Source organism: Notolepis coatsorum (assembly GCF_963971535.1).
Source record: "Notolepis coatsorum genome assembly, chromosome: 14".
In the NCBI taxonomy this organism is placed as follows: domain Eukaryota; kingdom Metazoa; phylum Chordata; class Actinopteri; order Aulopiformes; family Paralepididae; genus Notolepis; species Notolepis coatsorum.
The window spans coordinates 88,513,954-88,536,310 of record NC_140178.1 but is presented as its reverse complement, the minus strand read 5'-3'; the positions used below and the strand labels follow the sequence as shown (position 1 = coordinate 88,536,310).

At 43.2% G+C, this 22,357-nt stretch overlaps 2 protein-coding genes across 2 annotated transcripts in view; both read left to right on the top strand.

Moving 5' to 3' along the window:
- Positions 1 to 21,222, top strand: part of LOC311240392 (transmembrane protein 106B-like) — a 49,380-nt gene extending 28,158 nt beyond the window's left edge. Inside the window, exons 7-8 of the mRNA XM_084328979.1 lie at positions 7,313 to 7,366; positions 20,319 to 21,222. Coding sequence (XP_084185105.1) covers positions 7,313 to 7,366; positions 20,319 to 20,469 — 205 coding nt within the window. The 3' untranslated portion in view covers positions 20,470 to 21,222. The remainder of the gene's footprint in view (positions 1 to 7,312; positions 7,367 to 20,318) is intronic.
- The window catches only part of LOC311241011 (histone H3.2), a gene marked incomplete at its 3' end in the record, with an annotated part of 340,183 nt that overhangs the window by 263,768 nt on the left and 54,058 nt on the right, over positions 1 to 22,357 (top strand). The gene's annotated exons all lie outside the window — the stretch shown is intronic.

Here is a 22,357-nt window from a genome sequence, read left to right as displayed (position 1 = left end):
TGTATAACAGAGGCTGAAATTAGAGCAATATGACTCACAAACTCACGACAGTAGTACATAACTACACATACAGACGCACAAAATTTATTCTGCATTGATTAAGTGATAATCAAAACCCAGCTTAAGCCGTTAAACCAATGTAGTCAATCGCGAAGCCAATACGCGCACACACAGTCGAACTGGAACGCTTTACCAAACATACACTACCAGCATTCATATCTCATACGTTCACAGGGCTCTACGCTAACCTTTTTCCCAAGGAGCACAAAGAATTTTAGGAGCACACACAAATATTTAGGAGCACAGTGAAAATATTTCAAGTAACAGTTTATTATTTTTTTCAAAAATAAATGTATATTTGTACTGTGCGTGCATGTGCAAACGGGAACGGGACACACATCTGTGCAATAGCACATACCACCAAAGTCACTGGCCCACTGTGTGCGTGTGTGTGTATCTGCGTGTGCAAACGGGAATGGGACACAGACATTTGAACTATTAAGTGATTAATGCCTACTGTGGCAAAGTTGTAGCCAACAACTAGACCTAATAAAAAAGGCAGTGACATTAAACAAAAAGGAGACACTGGCATTACCACCAGTAGAGGGGACTGTAAGGTGCCTTTTCGGTATACTACCTTTGCTAAAACTGTGTTCTCTGTTAAAGGTGGTAACTACTGGAATAGCCTACCAGTTGTGATTAGAGAGTGCCCCACATACTCCATGTTCAAGACTCACCCTAAACTGCATCTTAAGGCAAACCAGAACTGTGATCATTTTTAATCTGATTTAGTTTATGTAACTGTTTCTTGTTTTTATCATTGATTGTCACAATGCTTTTACCCTAAGCAGGCTATTTATTTATTGAAAGAGTTTTGCTGTCTCCTGGTGTAAATTAGCTCTTGCTACAACCCTGCATGTTTACATTTTGTATTTTGTACTTTATGTTCATTAACATGTGCTGTCCCTATCAAATAAACTATCAAATCAAACTACTGCTACAAAAGTAACAGTCACTTAACTTTAGCTTTTGCCCCTTTTATGCATACAATGCCTATGTTTTGGCTAGTGTTGCTCTTCTAGAAAAATAATCCTTTCAGAGTTGCCTATTGAAATACTGTACACCACCAGTACAGAAACATTGTTTATGAGTTTGCGTGTCAGGTAGACCATTGATTGACAGTCGATTCTGCCAATTACGTCACACCGCTTGCGCTGCAGCTGGACCCTATTGCCCACCTCTGCTGTTGATAACGCTAGCCAAGTTAGCATACACACAGATACACACGCGCACAGTGGGCCAGTGACTTTGGTGTAGGGGCAGGGGAGGAAATTAGGTCACTTTACCCGCCAAATGCGGGTATTTTTTACGTTTGGCTGGTAAAAAAAATCAGATACTCGCCAGTTGGCTGGTAAGCCAAAAAGTTTGTTTCCTCCCCTGCTGGCGAGTATACAAAAAAATAAAACATTCTGCAATCACTGCACTGGCAAACGGTGCGCGTCTTCTGAGTGTTCGCTTTAGTTGACAGTGCCACGAGAGCACTGCACAAGACCACCCGCGGACATATAATGTTTAATAAACGTTTGCGCAGTACTGGCCAACCCGCGGACATATAATAATAAAAGTCCCGCGGTACTAGGCTAGCCATCAGGAGCACTCGCAAACAGATAACGTTAAACACAGCAGAAGATGGAAAACAGACAGACTGACCAACGGGGAACTGCATCCAACCCTAGTACAACCCTCGAGTATAAGTTACTAAGGACACATTTAAATCACAGAGGTGTAATGTTAGTCTACTGGAACTGTATACAGTGGTTAGCTTCTAGTTAGCGTTTTAGCTATAGCTGCTTGCTAGCTAACGTTAGCCCTGTGTGCTCAAAGCAGCCAGCTAGGTGTATCTGTTATGACTATAATGTTTCCAAAAAAGCACCGGACTACGACGTAAGGTTAGACATTTTATTTCATGCTCAAAAGCCTCTGGCTTGCACATCGCAGTCACGAAAGGGGCTAGCTCAACCAGTGCACTGTGCACAACAGCACACCAACCCAACTGACGTTACCACAACACTTGACGGTACTTCACAGCACTGTCGTAAGACCACTGTGCTGTCTTAAAGGCACAGTGTGCCTACCCAGATGCATACACAACATTGACGCGGCTTGATATACAAAGAAGTAATTATCACAATTAGCGATTTCTTTTGTCTGGTAAAAAATCTGTTTGGCTGGTAAAAAAAATCAGATACTCGCCAGTTGGCTGGTAAGCCAAAAAGTTAGTCGATCCTAAGGGGAAAATTCAACTGCATCGATTTGAAAATGTTAGAAACGATTATCGCAATTTTAATGTGTACACGTTATGTTATTGTCATGTCCGTTACAGCCAACACAACGACATACGCTACTGCATCAACGCTATGATTAACAAAGAAAGGCATTCGTTTTGTTGCATTAACATTATATTACTATCGATAAATCTAGGTGTTCTAAAATCTATTGCTATTGGTAAGACTAGAATAAGTTACATAAAACTTAATGTTACTGTCTCGGGAAAGTCTCGCATAGCGCAATGGCTTGAGTGCAATGTGGGACTTGTAGTTTTTTAACGATTTATCAGTGAAAAAAAAAAAAGCACGACTGAGGCTGTAATCTTCACTTGCACACCGTGCAAGTAATTGATTTTTCCGGTTCGCACACACATATTTCTAGGGGCATATGTGAGCAATATGGTCGCACTGTAGAGCCCTGAGTTCATCTTCCAATCGCTTAACCATAACATAACTTACCGGTACCTAAACAACGTGTCCCTGAGTCCACTCATGCAGACCCAAAGGAACACGCGCGTTGCATCATCCTGCTCTGCTGAGCTCTGACTGAGAGAGGGAAAGACAGACTGCTCTGCCCTCTGCTGGCGCGTGCTGTGCACTACAATCAACTCTGTCAGTGTAATAGAAGGAAACCCATGGACTCTGTTTTACCCAGGTGTAATGAAAGGCGGGGTGGGGGGGGGGGGGGGGTAACTGTACATTGGATTATCGACAAACCCTTACTTGGTCCCAAGAAGAGGGTCTCGTGTATTATTGGGTTTAATAGGACATTTATTGTACATTGGAGGGGGTTGCGTTAGGACATTTACAGGGGCCAGTTTCGAATTGCAGTCTCTCGTAGGTGCTCTTTGAGAGTGGTTTTGAAAGTGGGTAGTGATTCACATTCCTTTACAGCTGTGGGTAGGGCGTTCCACATTGATGTGGCATAATTGCTAAACGTGTTTCGCAGTATTTGCCTGCGTCCACCTCTGCTTTGATGTGGTCATTCAAATAGAGAAGGCATGTGTCACTGGAGTGGGATGTTCTGAAGCCAGATTGGAATTCGGAGATTCGCTTTTTTTCCGCAAGGTACTTTTCAACCTGTTCGTAGACTATATTTTCCATAACTTTCGAGATGGAGGTAAGAATAGAAACAGGGCGGTAGTTGCCTGGGTCTAATTTGCTGCCTTTTTTGTGCAGGGGGGTCACTCTCGCAATTTTTAAGTCTTTGGGGATGCATCCCTGAGAGGTTTATTATGTGGGTGATGACTGGGGTGCCTGATTACTTTTACCAACGGATTTCCAGTTCCGCGTTCGCCTTCTGCGATCTGATTGGCCACTGACGTTTCTGGTCGCGCCAATCGTGTGACGCCTGTTTCTATCACCGGTTAGGCGACTCTTTCGAAGTTGGTTAAGGTTAGCCCTGATTCCAAACTCTAACCTTAACCAACTTCGAAAGAGTCGCCTAAGCTTAACCAGTGATAAACTAGGCGTTGGGTAGTTTGCAGGCTGTTGGAGCTGGAAATGGGTGTGTCACGCGATTGGGCGCACATGTCACATGACCAGAAACGTCTGTGGCCAATCAGATCGCACCAGAAACGTCAGTGGCCAATCAGATCGCAGAACGTGAACGCGGAACTGGAAATCCGTTGGTAAAAAACTAGACGCGACTGGGGTGACGGTGGCTGCTGAGTCTCTGAGGAATTTGGAGGGGATATTGTCATGGCCAGTGGCTTTGTTAGGTTGGAGGGCTCTCAGTTTTTTTAGCACCTCATCTGTTGTTACCATTTCGAGTTTGAAGTCGTCTTTGCGGACCCCTAGGTTTTTGTAGAAAGCTAGGATATGTTCTACCCCAAAATACCCAGAGTGGGAGGGTGGTTCTCTCAAATGTGAGAACACTGGAGAAGATGTTTTATTATCTATTTATTTATTTAACGATTTAAAGTTGCAATACTTTATTTTCTGACCACTAGAGGGGTAGCATGGAGCCACTCCGTAATAACACATTTTGTTATTGTGTTTTGAAAATACTTACTGCAGCTTTAAGCCCATGGATACACTGAGGCATATGTCTCATTTTGTCTTGTGTTGTAAATGCAGTGCACCCTTCCTTCACAGCGGTGCGCTCCGCCCCTCCTCTCAAGCCCAAACAGTAGTTTCAGCTCGTGTTGAGAAGGAGGAGGGAGCCACCGCGTGTTTCTCCAGTTCTTTTTAAACGTCTTTGGTAACTTGTAGAAAATGACAGAAAGGTAGCCTTTGGTCACGAAGAAAGCTAAAACTAATTCAGTCGTCATCATATCATGCAGCGCTTGACAGTGCAAGAGTTTCACTCGCATGTGTTTGCGTCAGCTGACTCTTATTTACTTTTCCTGGAACATAGCTAACAACAGCAAATGCTTGAATGTTTGGTTGAGCTTCAGAAAAAAGATGGAATACAGCAGAACTAAGGCTGTCAAAGTTAATGCAGTATTAATGCGTTAACGCACAATTAAACAAGTTATTTCTCGCCATGCGTTGGTTGCCAATAACGAGATTTCTTGTTATTTAATTGTTATTTCTTTTATTAGCGATATATCTTCATTTTTCATCCGTCCAGCCTGACGTTATCATTGGGAATGGCTCTGAGCTTGAAAAGGGCAAATACCGCCCCCTATCGTCTCTCGGATGGTAATGCACATCATTGGATTGAGTGAAAAAGTGCATCAAAACTCCGGTCCAGGTATTCCCCATCTCTGGCAAGCAGTGTCTGTTACCAGATTCACTGGAGAGGCTCGGAGCAGCTTTCGATTATGCGTTTCGGACTATAACGTTGGATCAATAAACGCGATCAATATTTGGAATGGCGATCAGGAATTGGATTCATCTTTTTGCAGAACATCTGATCTGAGGTAAGGAATCTGTTACCAGTTTTGGGTTATTCAGAGTTGTTTTTCACAGCGTTCACAACACGTGTGTGTGTGGCGTTAGGCGCTGAGCGCGGCACGAATAAATTATTTTTCAGCCCGCTTTTGTATCGTGCATAAGAACACAAATACTCTCGATAATCTAGCGTTTATTTGAAAACGATTCCTAAATCAGCCGGAAAATGAGAACGCGTTTTGTGTATTCCAGTAAATGGCTATTATTTATTAATTAGTATAGTTATTAAACTATACTTGTATTCAAAACGGTATAAAAACGGAAATGTACTGATGAAAAAACAATCAGTTTCGTACATGTTGACTGCAAGCAAGTCATTGATAAGCGACGGGGGTATAGACACATAGCCATAATTTAAGATATAGTTTAATCGCTCGCAAATGTGCTCGTCCTCCCATTGATTAACGTGCTGGCATCCAAGCGATAAATCGTCATATCCGGCTAGCACACAATGTGTTTAAAAAAAAAAAAAATTTACTCACGATTATTATTTCACTCTGGTGTATTATTGATACTATGTTTGTTTCTGACTCAAAGTGTGTGTGTGTGTGTGTGTGTGGGGTGTGAATACTCAGCCCTTGTGTGTGTGAATGTAACAAGTTCCTAATGTTTTCTTTCCCCTATTATTTCATGCACACTTTATTCATTGTTTTAAATTATTATTTTCTTTTAAGTTATTTTGTGCATCACTCTGTTTTTAATTTGATGCAAATTTGCAATGCATGAGGGTCATCCTTTTGTGTTAAATGGCTGCATAAAGCAAGCATTTGTTGACTCATGTTGATAAGACTATTAAAACTTGGAACTTGAAAAAGATCTGTTTAAGGTAAATAAATTAATTTTTTTAAATACGATTAATTTGCGATTAATCGCGATTTAACTATGGACAATCATGCGATTAATCAGATTCAATATTTTAATCGATTGACGGCACTAAGCAGAACTCATTACCTACGATGAGTAATCGTGTTTAATAATCATGATTTCAATATCAATAAAAATAATGGTAATTTTTATTAGTCATCTTTGTCATAATCGAGCAGCCCTAGAATACAGCAAGTGTGGTGGAAAGGTGTCCCATTGAGTTCGAATTATGAGGCCGCTAGGCGCCCCTGGTGACAGTACAGCCTATAGTATTTCTAGAATTCATATGAGCACCCTAGGAGAGCCTTGTACAAGGAACTTGTGGGTGATTTGGAAGGTTCCTTTTGTATGTGCTGAGTCAAGTGTTTGTAAGTGAATGGTTGACATGCACATCATGTGACAAGACTTGTTAGGCTTGTCCTCATATTAAACAGGAACGTGCAACAGACCACTCACAGGAGTCCAGCATAGTATTACCAAACTGGGCTTTGTAGATTATTTGGAGTGCACATTAGGAATGGGCAATTAATCGACAACCAGAGGGAGCTCCACAAATCATGTAAAACCCAGATTCGGCTCAAACAAGGGACTAAACACGTTTCGCAATTATGCCACATCAATGTGGAACGCCCTACCTAAAGCTGTAAAGGAATGTGAATCACTACCCACTTTCAAAAACACTCTCAAAAAACACCTACGTGAGACTGCAATTCGAAACTGGCCCCTACAAATGTCCTAACCTAGTTGTACAGTAAATGACCAAGTAAGGCTTTGTCAGTATTCCAATGTACAGTGTAAAATGTGTGTCCCCCCTACCCACCCCCCCCCCCCCCCCCCCCCACCTCCAATGTACAGCCCCCACCCACCCAACCCCACCCCACCCCACCCACCCAACCTCCTCCAATGTACAGTTTCTACGTCAAATGTATATACACTCTTTTTCTGGACACTTTTGTATCACAAACAGTACTGTATTTGCAAATCTGATATGTCATAAATGTATAGATGTAGCAGTACTGTCTATCTGTATGTCATGTATGTCATATTATGTTATGATGAATTGAAAATGGGGGACCCTGATGTAAACAAGACTAAAGTCTTTCTCTGGTCTGCATCCCCTTAACAATTGTATGTATTGAGCTGTACTGTACCCATTCTGCAATCTGTTAATAAACTTTTCAATCAATCAATCAATCACATTCTCACCCCATTTTCCATTTCAGCATATACTGCAGGTCGACGACCACCAAGATCCACACGCTATTTATACACCTGCAGTAAGTATGACCATACCTACTAGTAACAATTGTCATCTACTCCCTATAACACCAGAGGTGCTCACCATATCTCGCTAGATGTTCCCTGTGTTAACACTTCCTTCGGTCAATCTTTTTTCCCCTGCTCCCAGCAGTTGGAACGAGATGCAAAATACTTTGAAAATTTACAAATTGATCCCCCTCACTACTTTTAAGGACTCTATCGCAGAGTCGTTTACACATACCTTGTAATTTTATTTGGTTGTTTGTTTGATGTGTGTTTTAATTATTTCCCTTAACTCTGTGATGTATGTATCATCTGTCTCTTTTCTATTTTCTATTATAATTTTTTGTCCCCTTTCCCTGTTACCCTTCGAGAGGCCCTTTTGTCCTCTCACCAGGCCGTCGTTGTAAATAAGAGTTTGTAACCTGCCTGGTTAAATAAAGGTAAAACATTTTTTTTAAGTATAATACTACGTCACCAATGCAACATCATATAGAGTGATGGAAAATATTTAAAATAAACCTAGAGTAGGTTTCTAATAAAAATTGTTTGACTTCTGACACAAAACAAATAAAGAAATCATAATAAGTCACAAACGAGTATGGTAATGTGTGAGAATTTCAGTAACCACCATAGCCCTAATGCTCATTGACATTAAAGAAGGGGGAGGGGTTAATAATAATAATAATTAATTTAATTTATATAGCGCTTCTCAATAACCCGAAGTCGCTGACAGTAGTCGGGAGCAAGAGTACAAACAAAGAAATGAAAGCAAAGAAACAAACAAAGAAACAACAAAGAAACAAAAACAAAAGGAACATGAGACCATGGGGGGAACAGGGGAGACGGCATGATAGCACAAAAAAGACTGGTGTTGGAGCCATATTGACCCAATTTGAGTTTAATGGGAAACATGTAACATAACATATTTTGATTTATGGATTATATTAATAATTGATATGAAATTGTATTTACCTGTATGATTTGAATTAATCTTGAAATAGATATTACCTGGACACTTATCTGTTGATGACTGTGGGGGCGCGGCATAGATCCACTCATAGATGCACCCCCCCCCCTTTGGGGAGGCTTCAAATCAGTGAATGAACTGTCTGACAGCTGAGTTAGACAGCGGCGTTTGGTGTGCAATAGTTTTTCGACCGCATCAAGCCAGACCAATTATATCATTTACTTTGTCAAGATCCTGTTCGATATTATTTTATTTAGTTTAGCAAAGTCAACCGGAGTTTATGTTTAATAAATGTCAATCTACTTACATCATCTCTGAGTGCTTTATGATGAATGCGCGTCGGCCAAATCTGCAACTAACTCCAGTGGCTAAATGGAAATTTATGAAGGATTAGCCACTTCATAGTCGAAAAACTCAAGCAAAGACGGGCGAGCTGGACTTCAAGATAAACGAGGAAACTTGGACCCAGGACGCGACCAGCTACTGGATGGAACCTCGGTTATGAATGAAGGCTCGCTGCTTGTTTGATGTGACGCGACCACTATCACATGAAGGGCGGTCGTGAGTAGTAAACAAACCCAAACAATGGATTTATGAATGAATTTGATTGTGCTTTACTTCACGTATGGCGAAGCCAAACACTGTTATGCAACGCATACACTGTTATGCAACGCATTTCACAACTGTGAATTCCATAACTGGAAGCGCATTTGCGCGCTAAAGACCACATAATTGTGGGTTTGAATGGAAACCTGTAACGGCGCATAATAAGTATTTAAGGCAAACGTCTGTGTATACAAGTGCAACGCAGTTCATAACAGCCAACGCTGAAGTCCATTGTTGGAAGCGCATATTCGCGCTATGGAACAATTATGTGTTTGAATGGAATCATGCAGAACGGCGCATAATATGTATTTAAAGGCAACGTCCGTGCGTCAATTACAACTCTGTTGACAACGCTGAAGTCCATTGTTGGAAGCGCATATTCGCGCTATGGAACAATTATGTGTTTGAATGGAATCATGCAAAACGGCGCATAATAAATGCAACACGTATAGAAGAGGATTAAGGAGCCAATGGACAGGCTATTATTTAAAATGACGTCAAAGGCTATGATGGCAACTTGTGGATAAACAATTTGTGTATAAAAGGTGCCAAGTGTCAAAGTTAGAATCATGTCTATCAGCCCACCTGCAACCGCAGAGGAAGCAGAGGCTCTCCTAAAGACTCTGATTGCAACTCGCAAAGCCAAACTTGCAGCATGCACAAGGAGATTAAATGAAACTAAAACACTGCTTGTAGACGGTGGAAATGTGGAGTCTGTCAATATATATGTGGAAGTGTTTAACCAAGTTGTTGATGAATTTGACCAGGTACATCAGCAGGTGCAACAGCTGCTATCAGATGAAGGAAAGGTGAAAGATCAAGTGGAGTGGTATGAACCCAAAAATATGAATTTCACAAACTTTTTAAAGGAAGTTCAAGCATGGCGCATTGAACAACATCACCAAGCCAATGTTTGTCCACAGGACAGCGTCTCCTTTGTAAAAGCATCATCAACAGCCAGAACCTCCCACTCATCTAAATCTTCAAAAACCAAAACATCAAAATATTCTAAATCATCTAGAGTATCCTCTAAGGTATCTTCTGCAGCTAAACTGGCAGCCGCTGAAAAGGCATCACTGCAGGCCAGGTCTGCTGCTTTAAAGGACATACATACTTTAAAAATGGAAGAAGCGACGATCAAATCAAAGGCAGCAATGGAAGAAACAAAGATCAAATCAAAGGCAGCAATGGAAGAAACAAAGATCAAATCAAAGGCAGCAATGGAAGAAGCGACGATCAAATCAAAGGCAGCAATGGAAGAAACAATGATCAAATCAAAAATGGAAAAAATTGAGCTGGACGCACAAATTGCAGCAGCAGATGCCAGGATTAAAGTCCTTCTAAGCAATGATGAGCCTGGATCACAGATGGATGCTATGAATCAATATTATGATGATGGAACTGTGGAACCTGCACAAAAGGTGGAATCTACAATTAATACTGACACTTCATTGGAATTCATTCAACTGACTGCAATACCTAAGACCCCACTGCAGAGGGCAGTGGAACACATCAGCAGTAGTTCTCATGGAGCCACAAATGCATCGATTCCACAGCTGGAAGAGCATGATGTCAGTAATGTCTCTCATGGAGATCTCAGTGCAATGGTACAAAAACAAAATGAAATAGCTGATTTAATGATCAGACAGCAAAATCTCTCCCTACTTCCCAAAAGAGAGGTCCCAGTGTTTGACGGAAATCTGCTATTTTACCAGTCTTTCATGCTGGCTTTTAAACATGCAATTGAGGACAAGACTAGTTGTTTCCAGGATAGGCTCTACTTTCTTGAACAATTCACATCAGGTCCAGCCAGAGCCATAGTGAGCAGCTGCATGCACATGAATGGGAAAAAAGGATATCCAGAGGCTATGCGACAATTAAAGATACATTTTGGTGACGAGATGAAGATCGCAAATGCTTACCTGGATAAAGCACTGAATTGGACCGCTGTTAAAGCAGATGATGGAAAATCACTCCATTCATATGCCTTATACCTGAGGGGATGTTGCAATGCTATGCAAGACTTGGAGTACATGGATGAACTGGATGTGACATCCAATTTAAGGCTGATAGTATCCAAGCTCCCATACAAGCTCCGAGAACGATGGCGGACTAAAGCTTATGAAAAGTTTCAAAAAACAAACGTAAGAGCTCGATTCATACATCTGGTGGAATTTATGGAAGCACAGGCTAATATCTTACTGCACCCTGTGTTTGGAGACATTAAAGACCCAACTCTGATTAAAAGCTTAATCTCAAAGAGCAAAACATTCGACTTGAGAGCACAGAAAAGGGGCAGTAGCTTTGTTACCACGGTAGCAGCAGCAGCTGGAGAGTGCAGTACCAAACAACAAACGGCCAAAGTACAGCAACACATAAGCACTCAGGTTGCTATTCCGGCCCTATGCAGTCTCTGCAAAGGCAAACATGCAATATTGGATTGTTTGCGGTTTAAATCGGAGCCACATGAGAAGAAAGTGGAACATCTAAAAAGGAATGGCCACTGCTTTGGATGCTTAAAGAAGGGTCACATGAGCAAAGAGTGCAAAAGGAAACTAGATTGCCAGATATGTCAGAGAACACATCCAACATTGCTGCATATTGATGGCAAAGGCTCAAAGCAGGAAACTGCACAACACCTGATACTAGACGAACCATTCTCTCCATAGTCAGTTCCATATACGATCCTCTGGGTTTCCTTTCTCCCCTTATCCTCAAAGCCAAGCAGATTCTACAGAAGCTTTGCATTGGAAAGTGTGGATGGGATGACATCATTCCTGAGGAACTATCAAAGCCCTGGCAAAGATGGATTACAGAGCTAGATCAACTCAGCAGATTCGAGGTGGACAGATGCTTAAGGCCTGAACATTTTGGTCTTGTAAGGACTGCTGAGCTGCATCACTTCTGTGACGCGAGTGAGTCAGGAATTGGGGCAGCAAGCTACCTCAGACTCACAAATAACATGGGAGATGTCCATGTTACCTTTGTATTTGGCAAAGCCAGAGTAACTCCACTAAAACAAATCACCATTCCAAGGCTTGAGCTTGCAGCTGCAACGCTTGTTGTGAAAGCAGACAGAATGTTACAACGGGAGCTACATATGGAACTGGAGAATTCTACATTCTGGACAGACAGTACATCGGTACTGAAATACATTTTCAACCAAACAAAACGATTCCACACGTACGTTGCAAATAGGATTGCAGTGATCCACAACCTGTCTCACAAAAATCAATGGAGACATGTATGTTCCAAGGACAATCCGGCAGACGACGCCTCACGTGGATTGCACATGGAATCATTTCTGAATTCTACCAGATGGTTGTATGGCCCCGACTTCCTGTCAAAGGAGAAAGCGGAATGGCCTGAATTTCCTGAGGATCTTGGCCACATCCCCCCAAGTGACCCAGAGGTAAAAAAGGACATCACTGTAAATTGCTTGAACATGGACAACAGCGCTACTAGCAAGCTAATTGAATACTACTCTTCATGGAAGAAACTTCAAAGAGCTGTGGGCTGGTGGCTGAAACTTAAAAAACTCTTACTGCTTCAAAGTCAGAAGGCCAAGGTTCGTGTGACCCGCTCCTTCAAACTTAAAGACGAGCAACAAGGCTTATCTGTGGAGGACTTGTATGAAGCAGAGAAGTCAATCATCTGCTATGAACAAGAGCGCTACTTTGATTCAGAACTCACTCTTCTGAAAAAGGACAAACTAGTCAAAGCGGACAGCTCCATACGCAAATTGGATCCGATCATGGATGAAGGCATCCTAAGGATTGGAGGGCGGCTAAGTAAAATGGCTATGCCAGTGAGTTTGAAAAACCCAATCATACTGCCCAGAGACTCATGTATCCAAATTGATCTTGCAGGATATCCACCAGCAGGTTGGGCACTCTGGACGAAACCACATGCTCTCCAGGCTCGGTCAGAAATTCTGGCTACCATCTGCAAACTCTTCAGCAAGAAAGATCATAAAATCATGTGTATTTTGCAGACGCATACAAGCAAGAGTTGGAGAGCAAAAGATGGCTGACTTGCCAGAGGATTGTGTTGCTCCGGATCTTCCACCCTTCACTCACGTGGGCATCGATTATTTCGGACCCATAGAAGTTAAGAGAGGTCGAGCACATGTGAAACGATGGGGAGTAATATTTACTTGCCTCGTCAGTCGAGCAGTTCACCTGGAAGTGGCAAGCACTTTGGACACAGACTCCTGCATCAATGCCATACGGCGATTTTTATGTCGGAGAGGATCGGTACTGACCATTCGAACAGATCGTGGTACCAACTTTGTGAGTGCTCAGAAAGAACTGGAAGCTGCTTTGATTCAGCTAAATCACCAAAGAATTCAGGATGCACTCCTGACCAATCAAGTCAGGTGGTTATTCAATCCGCCTTCCGGAGCCCACTTTGGAGGAGTGTGGGAAAGACTGATCAGGCTGGTGAAAAAGGTACTCTTCTCAGTCCTAAAGCAGCAAACGATGGATGACGATGTGCTACAGACGGCTCTATGTGAGGTCGAATCCATCCTCAACGATAGACCCATCACGACTGTATCAACGGATCCAAATGATCTAGAGCCCTTAACGCCAAACCACCTGCTACAGTTAAAAACCAAACCCCTCTTGCCACCTGGGCTCTTTCGTAAAGATGAACTCTATGCCAGAAGGAGATGGAAACAGGTGCAATACCTTGCAGACCTATTCTGGAGAAGGTGGACCAAAGAATATTTAGCACTCATGCAACAAAGACAAAAGTGGTTCAAGACAAGAAAGAACTTCAATGTCAATGATGTAGTCGTCATAGTAGACGAAACTGCACCAAGGAATTCATGGCCCCTAGCCCGTGTGGTCAAGACCTTGCCGGACTCTAAAGGGCATGTTAGGAGTGTGTTAGTTCGAACCAAGACAAACACACTCCAAAGGCCCATCGATAAGCTCTGCTTGCTGCTGGAAGCCGATGATTGAGCTGAAAATGTTAAATTTCCCCTGCCCCCTGCCCACTTTGCCCATGCCACTGCACACACACTACCCTCTCGCACTTCTTTACACAGATGAACTGTTCTATCCTACACCACATCTACTCCCATGGGACTTTGCCCTATCCAATGGCTGGCGTATCGTGGTTGTCATACCATCAAGAACACTTATGCCACTGGGACTTTGTGGGTGGTAAGTGGTGGTTAAGTTGGGGCATGATGAAGATGGACTGGTATGGATTTTGGGACTGGGGGGGAATACATTTTGAACATTATGAAATTAGAAAAGATAAGGACTGTATTGAACATTACTAATGTAATGAATTGCTTTCTGGTATTTCATGTTTATATTTTTACGTGTGCACTCAGGCTCCATTTAATGTTATTGATAACTATAATTGTTTTTGCTATAGCGTCTCCAATTAGGGGCCGGTATGTTGGAGCCATATTGACCCAATTTGAGTTTAATGGGAAACATGTAACATAACATATATTTTGATTTATGGATTATATTAATAATTGATATGAAATTGTATTTACCTGTATGATTTGAATTAATCTTGAAATAGATATTACCTGGACACTTATCTGTTGATGACTGTGGGGGCGCGGCATAGATCCACTCATAGATGCACCCCCCCCCCCTTGGGGAGGCTTCAAATCAGTGAATGAACTGTCTGACAGCTGAGTTAGACAGCGGCGTTTGGTGTGCAATAGTTTTTCGACCGCATCAAGCCAGACCAATTATATCATTTACTTTGTCAAGATCCTGTTCGATATTATTTTATTTAGTTTAGCAAAGTCAACCGGAGTTTATGTTTAATAAATGTCAATCTACTTACATCATCTCTGAGTGCTTTATGGTGAATGCGCGTCGGCCAAATCTGCAACTAACTTCAGTGGCTAAATGGAAATTTATGAAGGATTAGCCACTTCAACTGGAGACAGACATCAATCAGGTTAGAGGGGAGGGGGGGGTTTAAGTGTGGGGGGGGGTTGAAGGCAAGGGAGAACAGGTGGGTTTTGAGGCGAGCTTTGAAGGTGGAGAGTGTAGGGGAGTCTCTGATGGACTGGGGGAGGAAGTTCCAGAGTCGGGGTGCAGTACGAGAGAAGGCCCGATCTCCGAAGTTTTTAAGCTTGGATGTCGGGACAGTGAGGGAGGCAGTGGAGGAGGACCGGAGGGAACGGGTGGGGCAGTAGGGAAGAAGGAGATCAGTCAGGTAGGGGGGGGGGCAGGCTGTGGAGGGCTTTGAAGGTGAGGAGTAGTGTTTTAAAGTTTATGCAGTGTTTGATCGGGAGCCAGTGGAGGGAGTGGAGGACAGGAGTGATGTGTTCGCGGGACCGGGTGTTAGTGAGGAGGCGGGCGGCTGAATTTTGGACCATTTGCCGTTTATGGAGGGAGCGGGAGGTGATACCAGTCATCCAAGTTTGGAGTTCGGTGATGCAGGATTCGATGTGACTGAGGGGTGTGCTGTGGGGGGATTGTGTACTGATGTAGATTTGGGTGTCATCAGCGTAACAGTGGAAGTTGAGGTGGTATTTACGGATGATGTGACCAAGGGGGAGAATGTAGCAGATGAAGAGCAGGGGGCCGAGGACTGGGCCTTGGGGGACCCCCTGTGTGACTGGGGAGGGGGAGGAGGTGTGGCCGGAGAGGGAGATGAATTGGTGTCTGTCTGTGAGGTAGGAGGAGAACCAGCAAAGTGCTGTGCCCTCAACACCCAGTTGGTGCAACCTTTGGAGGAGGATGGAGTGACACACTGTGTCAAAGGCTGCACTGAGATCGAGTAGTATCAGGATGTTGAGGGCACCGGAGTCACCGGAGATGAGGAGGTCGTTGATGACCTTAACCAGTGCAGTTTCGGTGCTGTGAGCGGGACGGAAGCCAGACTGAAGGGGTTCATAGAGGGTGTTGGACTGGAGATGGGAGTGGAGTTGGGAGGCAGCAATGCGTTCCAGTGTTTTAGAGAAAAAAGGAAGATTGGATATGGGGCGGTAGTTGGAGAGGCTGGATGGGTCAAGAGTGGGTTTTTTGAGGACAGGGGTGACAGCGGCGAGTTTATAGGGGGAGGGGACGTGGCCTAGGGGTAGTGACTGGTTGAAAAGGGCGGTGAGGTGGGGGATGAGAGCAGGGAGGCAGGCTTTGGTGAGAGTAGTGGGTAGGGGGTCAAGGGAGCAGGTAGTGGTCTTGGAGGTGGTCATGAGGTCCATGATGAAGGAGGAGTCGACTGGGGCGAAGGCAGTAAAAGGGGTGGGAGGGATGGAGTCAGGTGGGGGAAAAATGTTGGTGGGGGGGGCGAGGGTGGGGGAATTGGCGATGCGGGCAGTCAGTGAGCTGTTGATTAGAGATACTTTATTGTTGAAGAAGAGGAGAAACGAGTTGCAGAGGTCAGGGGTTGTGTAGAGTGGATTAAAGGTCCCGTGCATTATAAATGGTTTTTCCAGTGTTTAGCATTATTTCCTAGCAATTGGGGATTATATCAATGTGGTCTGTGTCGTTAATTATCATATTGACTCATCAGTCTAGTTTCGAGTTCACAAGATCTTCCCTCACTCAACTAAGCTGTTCTGATTTGACGGTATTGCTGACGTGAATATAGCACTGATTTGCAGTAACGCCCCCTCTATGGTTGTAGCGCATAGTGTAACCCGACACTTCCTCAAACGGGTTTTGACTGCAAGGCAGAGAGCGAGGGAGAGAGATGGAGAAAGAGAGAGGGACCCGTCTTCTCTCACACACACTGAGCATTTACACAGGTTGTGTGTAAATGCTCCATGCCTCTGTGTCCCTCTATCTCTCCCGCTCTCCCTCTCTATCTCTCTCTCCCTCGCAGTCGGGAGCACTAGCATATCACTAATATATTTGCGCATGCTCCCACATGTGCGCCTGTATTCTTATCCGTACAATAATAATCACAGAGGTATATATTGTCATTTGATACAAGTTACCAATGCATTGTCCCGTGGGATTATGCCCCCCACGGCAACATTTATTAGTATCCCCTCAATCTCTCTCTATCTCTCTCTGTGCCAGTCGCAGACTGTGGATGACTGTCACTCAAAAGTGCTTATGGGCGGAGCCAGGCCAACACAGCCTGAAATCCAAAGGGAGAAAAATGATGATTTTGACTACTTGATTAGAAATATAAAACAATGCATTTTTTTTTTTAAAGAAAACTTACAGATGTGTTCAATAGACTCACAGGAATTGTGTAAAGTTGCCCAAATAGTGCAAGGAATAGCAATGCACGTCCCCTTTAAGAACTTTCTCCATGAAGTGAAAACACAATGGACTCCTTTAGACAGAAATAGTGGAAAGCGAGACAGAACAATCTTTATCTTCTTCTGCACTCCTGACCCAGTTCTTAATACAACTCACATGGCTCTAGTGGGGAGGGATTATACAACATACCTCCTGGGTGACGAGGTCTCATACTCCAGAGATAATCAGTGTATTATAACATTGGGGTTTGTATTCTACTCCTTCTGTCAACACACACACACACACGTTTTCCTGCCATGTGGGATCATTCCATTGACTAACACTCATTCACTAACCCCATACCCTAACCATAACCACTACACGTCTAACCCTAACCCCTAACCACAACCACTACATGTCTAACCATAACCTTAATCATAGCCACTACATGTCTACTCCTAACCCCTAACCATAACCACTACACGTCTAACCCTAACCATAACCACTACACGTCTAACCCTAACCATAACCACTACACGTCTAACCCTAACCATAAACACTACACGTCTAACCCTAACCCCTAACCACTACATGTCTAACCCTAACCACTAACCATAACCACTACATGTCTAACCCTAACCCCTTACCCTAACCATAACCAGTATAATGTCTAACCCTAACCTCTTAACATAACCTTAAGTCCTTAACCATAACCACTACACGTCTAACCTTAACCTTTAGCGTAATGTCATGTATGTCCCTATGTCATAAATGTCACTATGAATTGAAAATGGGGGACCCTGATGTAAACGAGACAAACGTCTTTCTCTGGTCTGCATCCCCTTAACAATTGTGTGTATTGAGTGTCTAATGTGATTTAATAGCACTTCTCATGGTACTAGGTTAAGAGTTGAAAGCACCTCTTTATGATAGAGCAGTCAGAAGTCTACGCAGCCGTGAGGTAATCTGTGTGTCCCAAGCGTAATATTAGTCCTAGTATCAAGAGGTCAGTCACCTAGACAATAGAATCACGCTTATATATATATTAAATGACTCGTGTGTGTGTGTGCCAGCCCCCATGCAGGTGTTTCAGCCAGCACGCTGATCCTCCCTGTTGGCCAACCCCTAGAATGCAGTTTTAACATGAAGACTGTTTATTTTGAAAAGTCACCCAGAGCCATAACTTGGTGAAGTTAACTAGTATGAGTAGACAACATCTATATATCAGCTGCAAGACACACATTATATGAGCCAAAGGACTGCAATTGTTTAATGAACTTGCCTCTCAGTGCTTCCCTATATCAGTGTATGCGCAGGGTGAGCAACTTATGTTGAAATGATTGGGTGGCCATTTTGCCATCATTCCTCCAGTTCTTAAATAATACCTCCATGGTAAAAAATGTGCACGTACAAAATAGCGGCTTGCTCATTAACACAATGGGGACGAACAACGGAGATCTCCGTGTTTCGATTCCACCCGTTGTGGACAGAAGCACGGATAAATCTGTGGCAAGTTGTTATTGCTTTTATTCCATATTAATAACCTATTCAAGGTCGCCGAGCGGCACTGCAGATTTACCCTACTCTATGAATTCGAGAAGGTGCAATACCGGCCAGATCCTCTTAGGGGTGCTATCGCGATAATGCATTGTGCCCTGTGGCTTAACGGATCAGTCTTTTTTTTTTTTTTACTTTCAATGGAGATTTCAGTTAGCAGGATTCTAGATGTGCAGCATGTAGCTTGGATTACGTTTTGCCTCGCAGATTTCACCATGGAATAAGGGGATTTATCATCAGCCAATGGACATATCGATCTACCAGATGGCGATCGATAACGGGGAAATGCTCGGGGGGATCCCACTGGACCATGGTAAGATCTTTTTCACGTAAAGTACATCCCGATCGGGCCTTGTTTTGATAGCCATCCAGGCGTTCGGCCTATGAGGCTAATGAGGCTAACGCGGTTATTGGTAATCAATAATCAGAAACGACGTCCCCCGCCCCCCCCCCCCCCTTTCATGCATACATGCGTGAGGATCGTGCCGATCATATGCAGTTTGAGTTTTAACTGGAGCGTATCTATAACAGAAATGCCATTGGATTTAACGTTATTAGCTATTAGCCCATTATCTCGGCTTCCAGGAAATATACTAGACCAAATCCGGTATAATGCTTATATTCACGGCGCTATAAAATGAGAACGTATTGATTTTTTTTTTCTTTAAGCCATTTTGAAGGGACGGTTTATGGTCTCAATTCACAATGAGAATGGACAGATAGCAATACTATAAAGTATAGATTTAGCTCTACAAACAGCCCCACGTCTGTTTACATTTCATGGTCCTCTTGAGATTAATTAGACTCATCCCAGTGGCCGCGAAAGTGTTAACGCTCTCCTTTCTAACTAAAGTTGAACCTGAAATATGTTTCAGACAACAATTTTAGCTGTACATTTGATATTATATTGCTGGATCTTGAGTCATATTTGATCTGCAAAGCCTAGTTTGACATTTCGTGTGAGGGTACTACATTGCTAGACGTACGGTAATTATCGTATTTGTATGATCAAAGTGGCTTGCTCGTTACAGACAGACACAGAAACAGCCTCTTGAGAACAGGACTGAAACTGAGAGGTGTAGAGGCTGTTAGAATGAGAACAGGACTGAAACAGAGAGGTATAGAGGCTACTAGAATGAGAACCGGACTGAAACAGAGAGGTATAGAGGCTGCTAGAATGAGAACAGGACTGAAACAGAGAGCTATAGAGGCTGCTAGAATGAGAACAGGACTGAGACAAAGATGTATGGAGGCTGCTAGAATGAGAACAGGACTGAAACATAGAGGTATACAGGCTGCTAGAATGAGAACAGGACTGACAGAGGTATAGAGGCTGCTAGAATGAGAACAGGGCTGAAACAGAGGTATAGAGGCTGCTAGAATGAGAACTGAAACAGATGTATAGATGCTGCTAGAATGAGAACAGGACTGAAAGAGAGGTATACAGGCTGCTAGAATGAGAACAGGACTGACACAGAGAGGTATAGAGGCTGCTAGAATGAGAACAGGGCTGAAACAGAGAGGTATAGAGGCTGCTAGAATGCATAATCTGAGTGAGTTCTCTTCAGCAGAAAACCTAAAAATCTATTGGATCTTCAAGCCTTCAATTAATATTCTGTTTTATTGCATCCTCTTTTGCTTTACCCCTCTCTGTAGAATGGCCATGACGGTGTACTACCTGGCCCACTATGAGCAGCTGTCTCTGGACACGTACGAGTACATCGACTGTGGAGCCAACACCACTGTACCCCACGGCGTCCAGCTGTCACCGTTTGCCGGCAATAATAATGACTTGAATTATTTTTGAACAATGGCAGAGAAAACGCTGCCTTATCTTCCTGCCACATGTGATGGCTGGTGGACGGATGGACAGAAGTATAAAAATAATTATTATAAAAAGAAATAACAATAAAATAAGTAAAAAATCCCCCCCAAAATTTTACATTTTGTCCCGAGCTGAAGAGGAACCTTTATACATCTGCTGTCTCCAGTTTTGTTTTTGTACCAGAAACTATTTATATCACCCCGGGACTTCAGGACACTGTTAATTTCAAGCCTTGGATGGATGGATGGATGGTAGGATAGACAGACTGAGATAAATGATGGGTGGATGGACGGATGGACAGACTGAGAGAAATGGCAGATGGAAGGAGTGAACACTGATGAATGTAGATGAATAGATGGATTTACTGACACAGGGGGAAAGGAGGGATTGACTGACTGACTGATTGGAGGACAGACAACACCTCTTTCGTCCTTTATACTCCGTAGTGCCTTTTCCTAAAGGAAGGAAGGAAGTGTGCAAGTCGGGATGCTCGGTACAGCAGGAAGGAAATATTCATTGAAATCTTTCTCTTCCCTGTTTTTGTTAAAAAATTTGTGTGACATCAAATGTTTCTAGTTTAGTCTTCTTTTCTATGGAAGGTCCTCTACAAGCCCTCCTGGGTTTCTTACCTTTCATGTGACTGTCACTCACTGTGATTCTTTCAATTGTAAACATATATGTTGTGTGCAAATCAATAAACTAAAACTAAAAAACTTTAAATTGTAATACGTTTTAGCCACCTGGTTTAGAATATGGGTCCCTCACACAGGAAACAAAACATCTACCGATCGGCCAGAGGGGCAATGGCAAAGCGAGATATTAGGCTTATCAGGCTTCAGGCAGCGTTACTTCAGGCTTCAGGCAGGGTTACTTCAGGCTTCAGGCAGGGTTACTTCAGGCTTCAGGCAGGGTTACTTCAGGCTTCAGGCAGCGTTACTTCAGGCTTCAGACAGGGTTACTTCAGGCAGGGTTACTTCAGGCTTCAGGCAGGGTTACTTCAGGCTTCAGGCAGGGTTACTTCAGGCTTCAGGCAGGGTTACTTCAGGCTTCAGACAGGGTTACTTCAGGCAGGGTTACTTCAGGCTTCAGGCAGGGTTACTTCAGGCTTCAGACAGGGTTACTTCAGGCAGGGTTACTTCAGGTTTACCAGGCTTCAGGGTTGGGCACCGAGAACCGGTTCTAATAGGAACCGGTTCCTAACTTCCGGTTCTGAAATGTTACTTTGTTAATTAATACCCTAGTTACAGTACAGCAACCAAATTAAACTATCAAGTCAACTGACAATGTGATTGGTATGAAAACATTTTAAGATTAAAAAAAAAATCTCCTGCGAAATATGCTGTGACCTGTTTTGTCCTGCACCTCAAAGAATCGGAATCAATAATCGTTTAGAACAGGAATCGAAATGGAGAATCGGAACCGGAATCGTTCAAATCCAAACGATGCCCAACCCTACTTCAGGCAGGGTTACTTCACAACTGTTCCAGGCAGCCTCCTAAACAAGGAGGTTGTGCAGAATCCCTGACGGGTCAAATTGGACATCAGAGAAAACATTTTCACTCTATTAAACATACAACAATTGGCAGCCTCCCCCCCCCCCCCCCCCCCCCCAACATTTTCAAGTGCGGAAAATAAATTATGTAGAAAAAGACATGAAAACATCTATCAGTGCCACACATCCACCATCACAATATCCAGCCAAATAAACAAGCAGAATCTGTGAAATAATAAATAGATTTGTATACCAGTTTCAGTGCAGCCTTATTAGAAATACAAACACAGGTGGAATGATCTGTAATGACTTACTTAAATCAGGTTAAATGCTGATACACAAGGTTGTCGTGGCACTCTGCCAATGGACCGGGAGCAA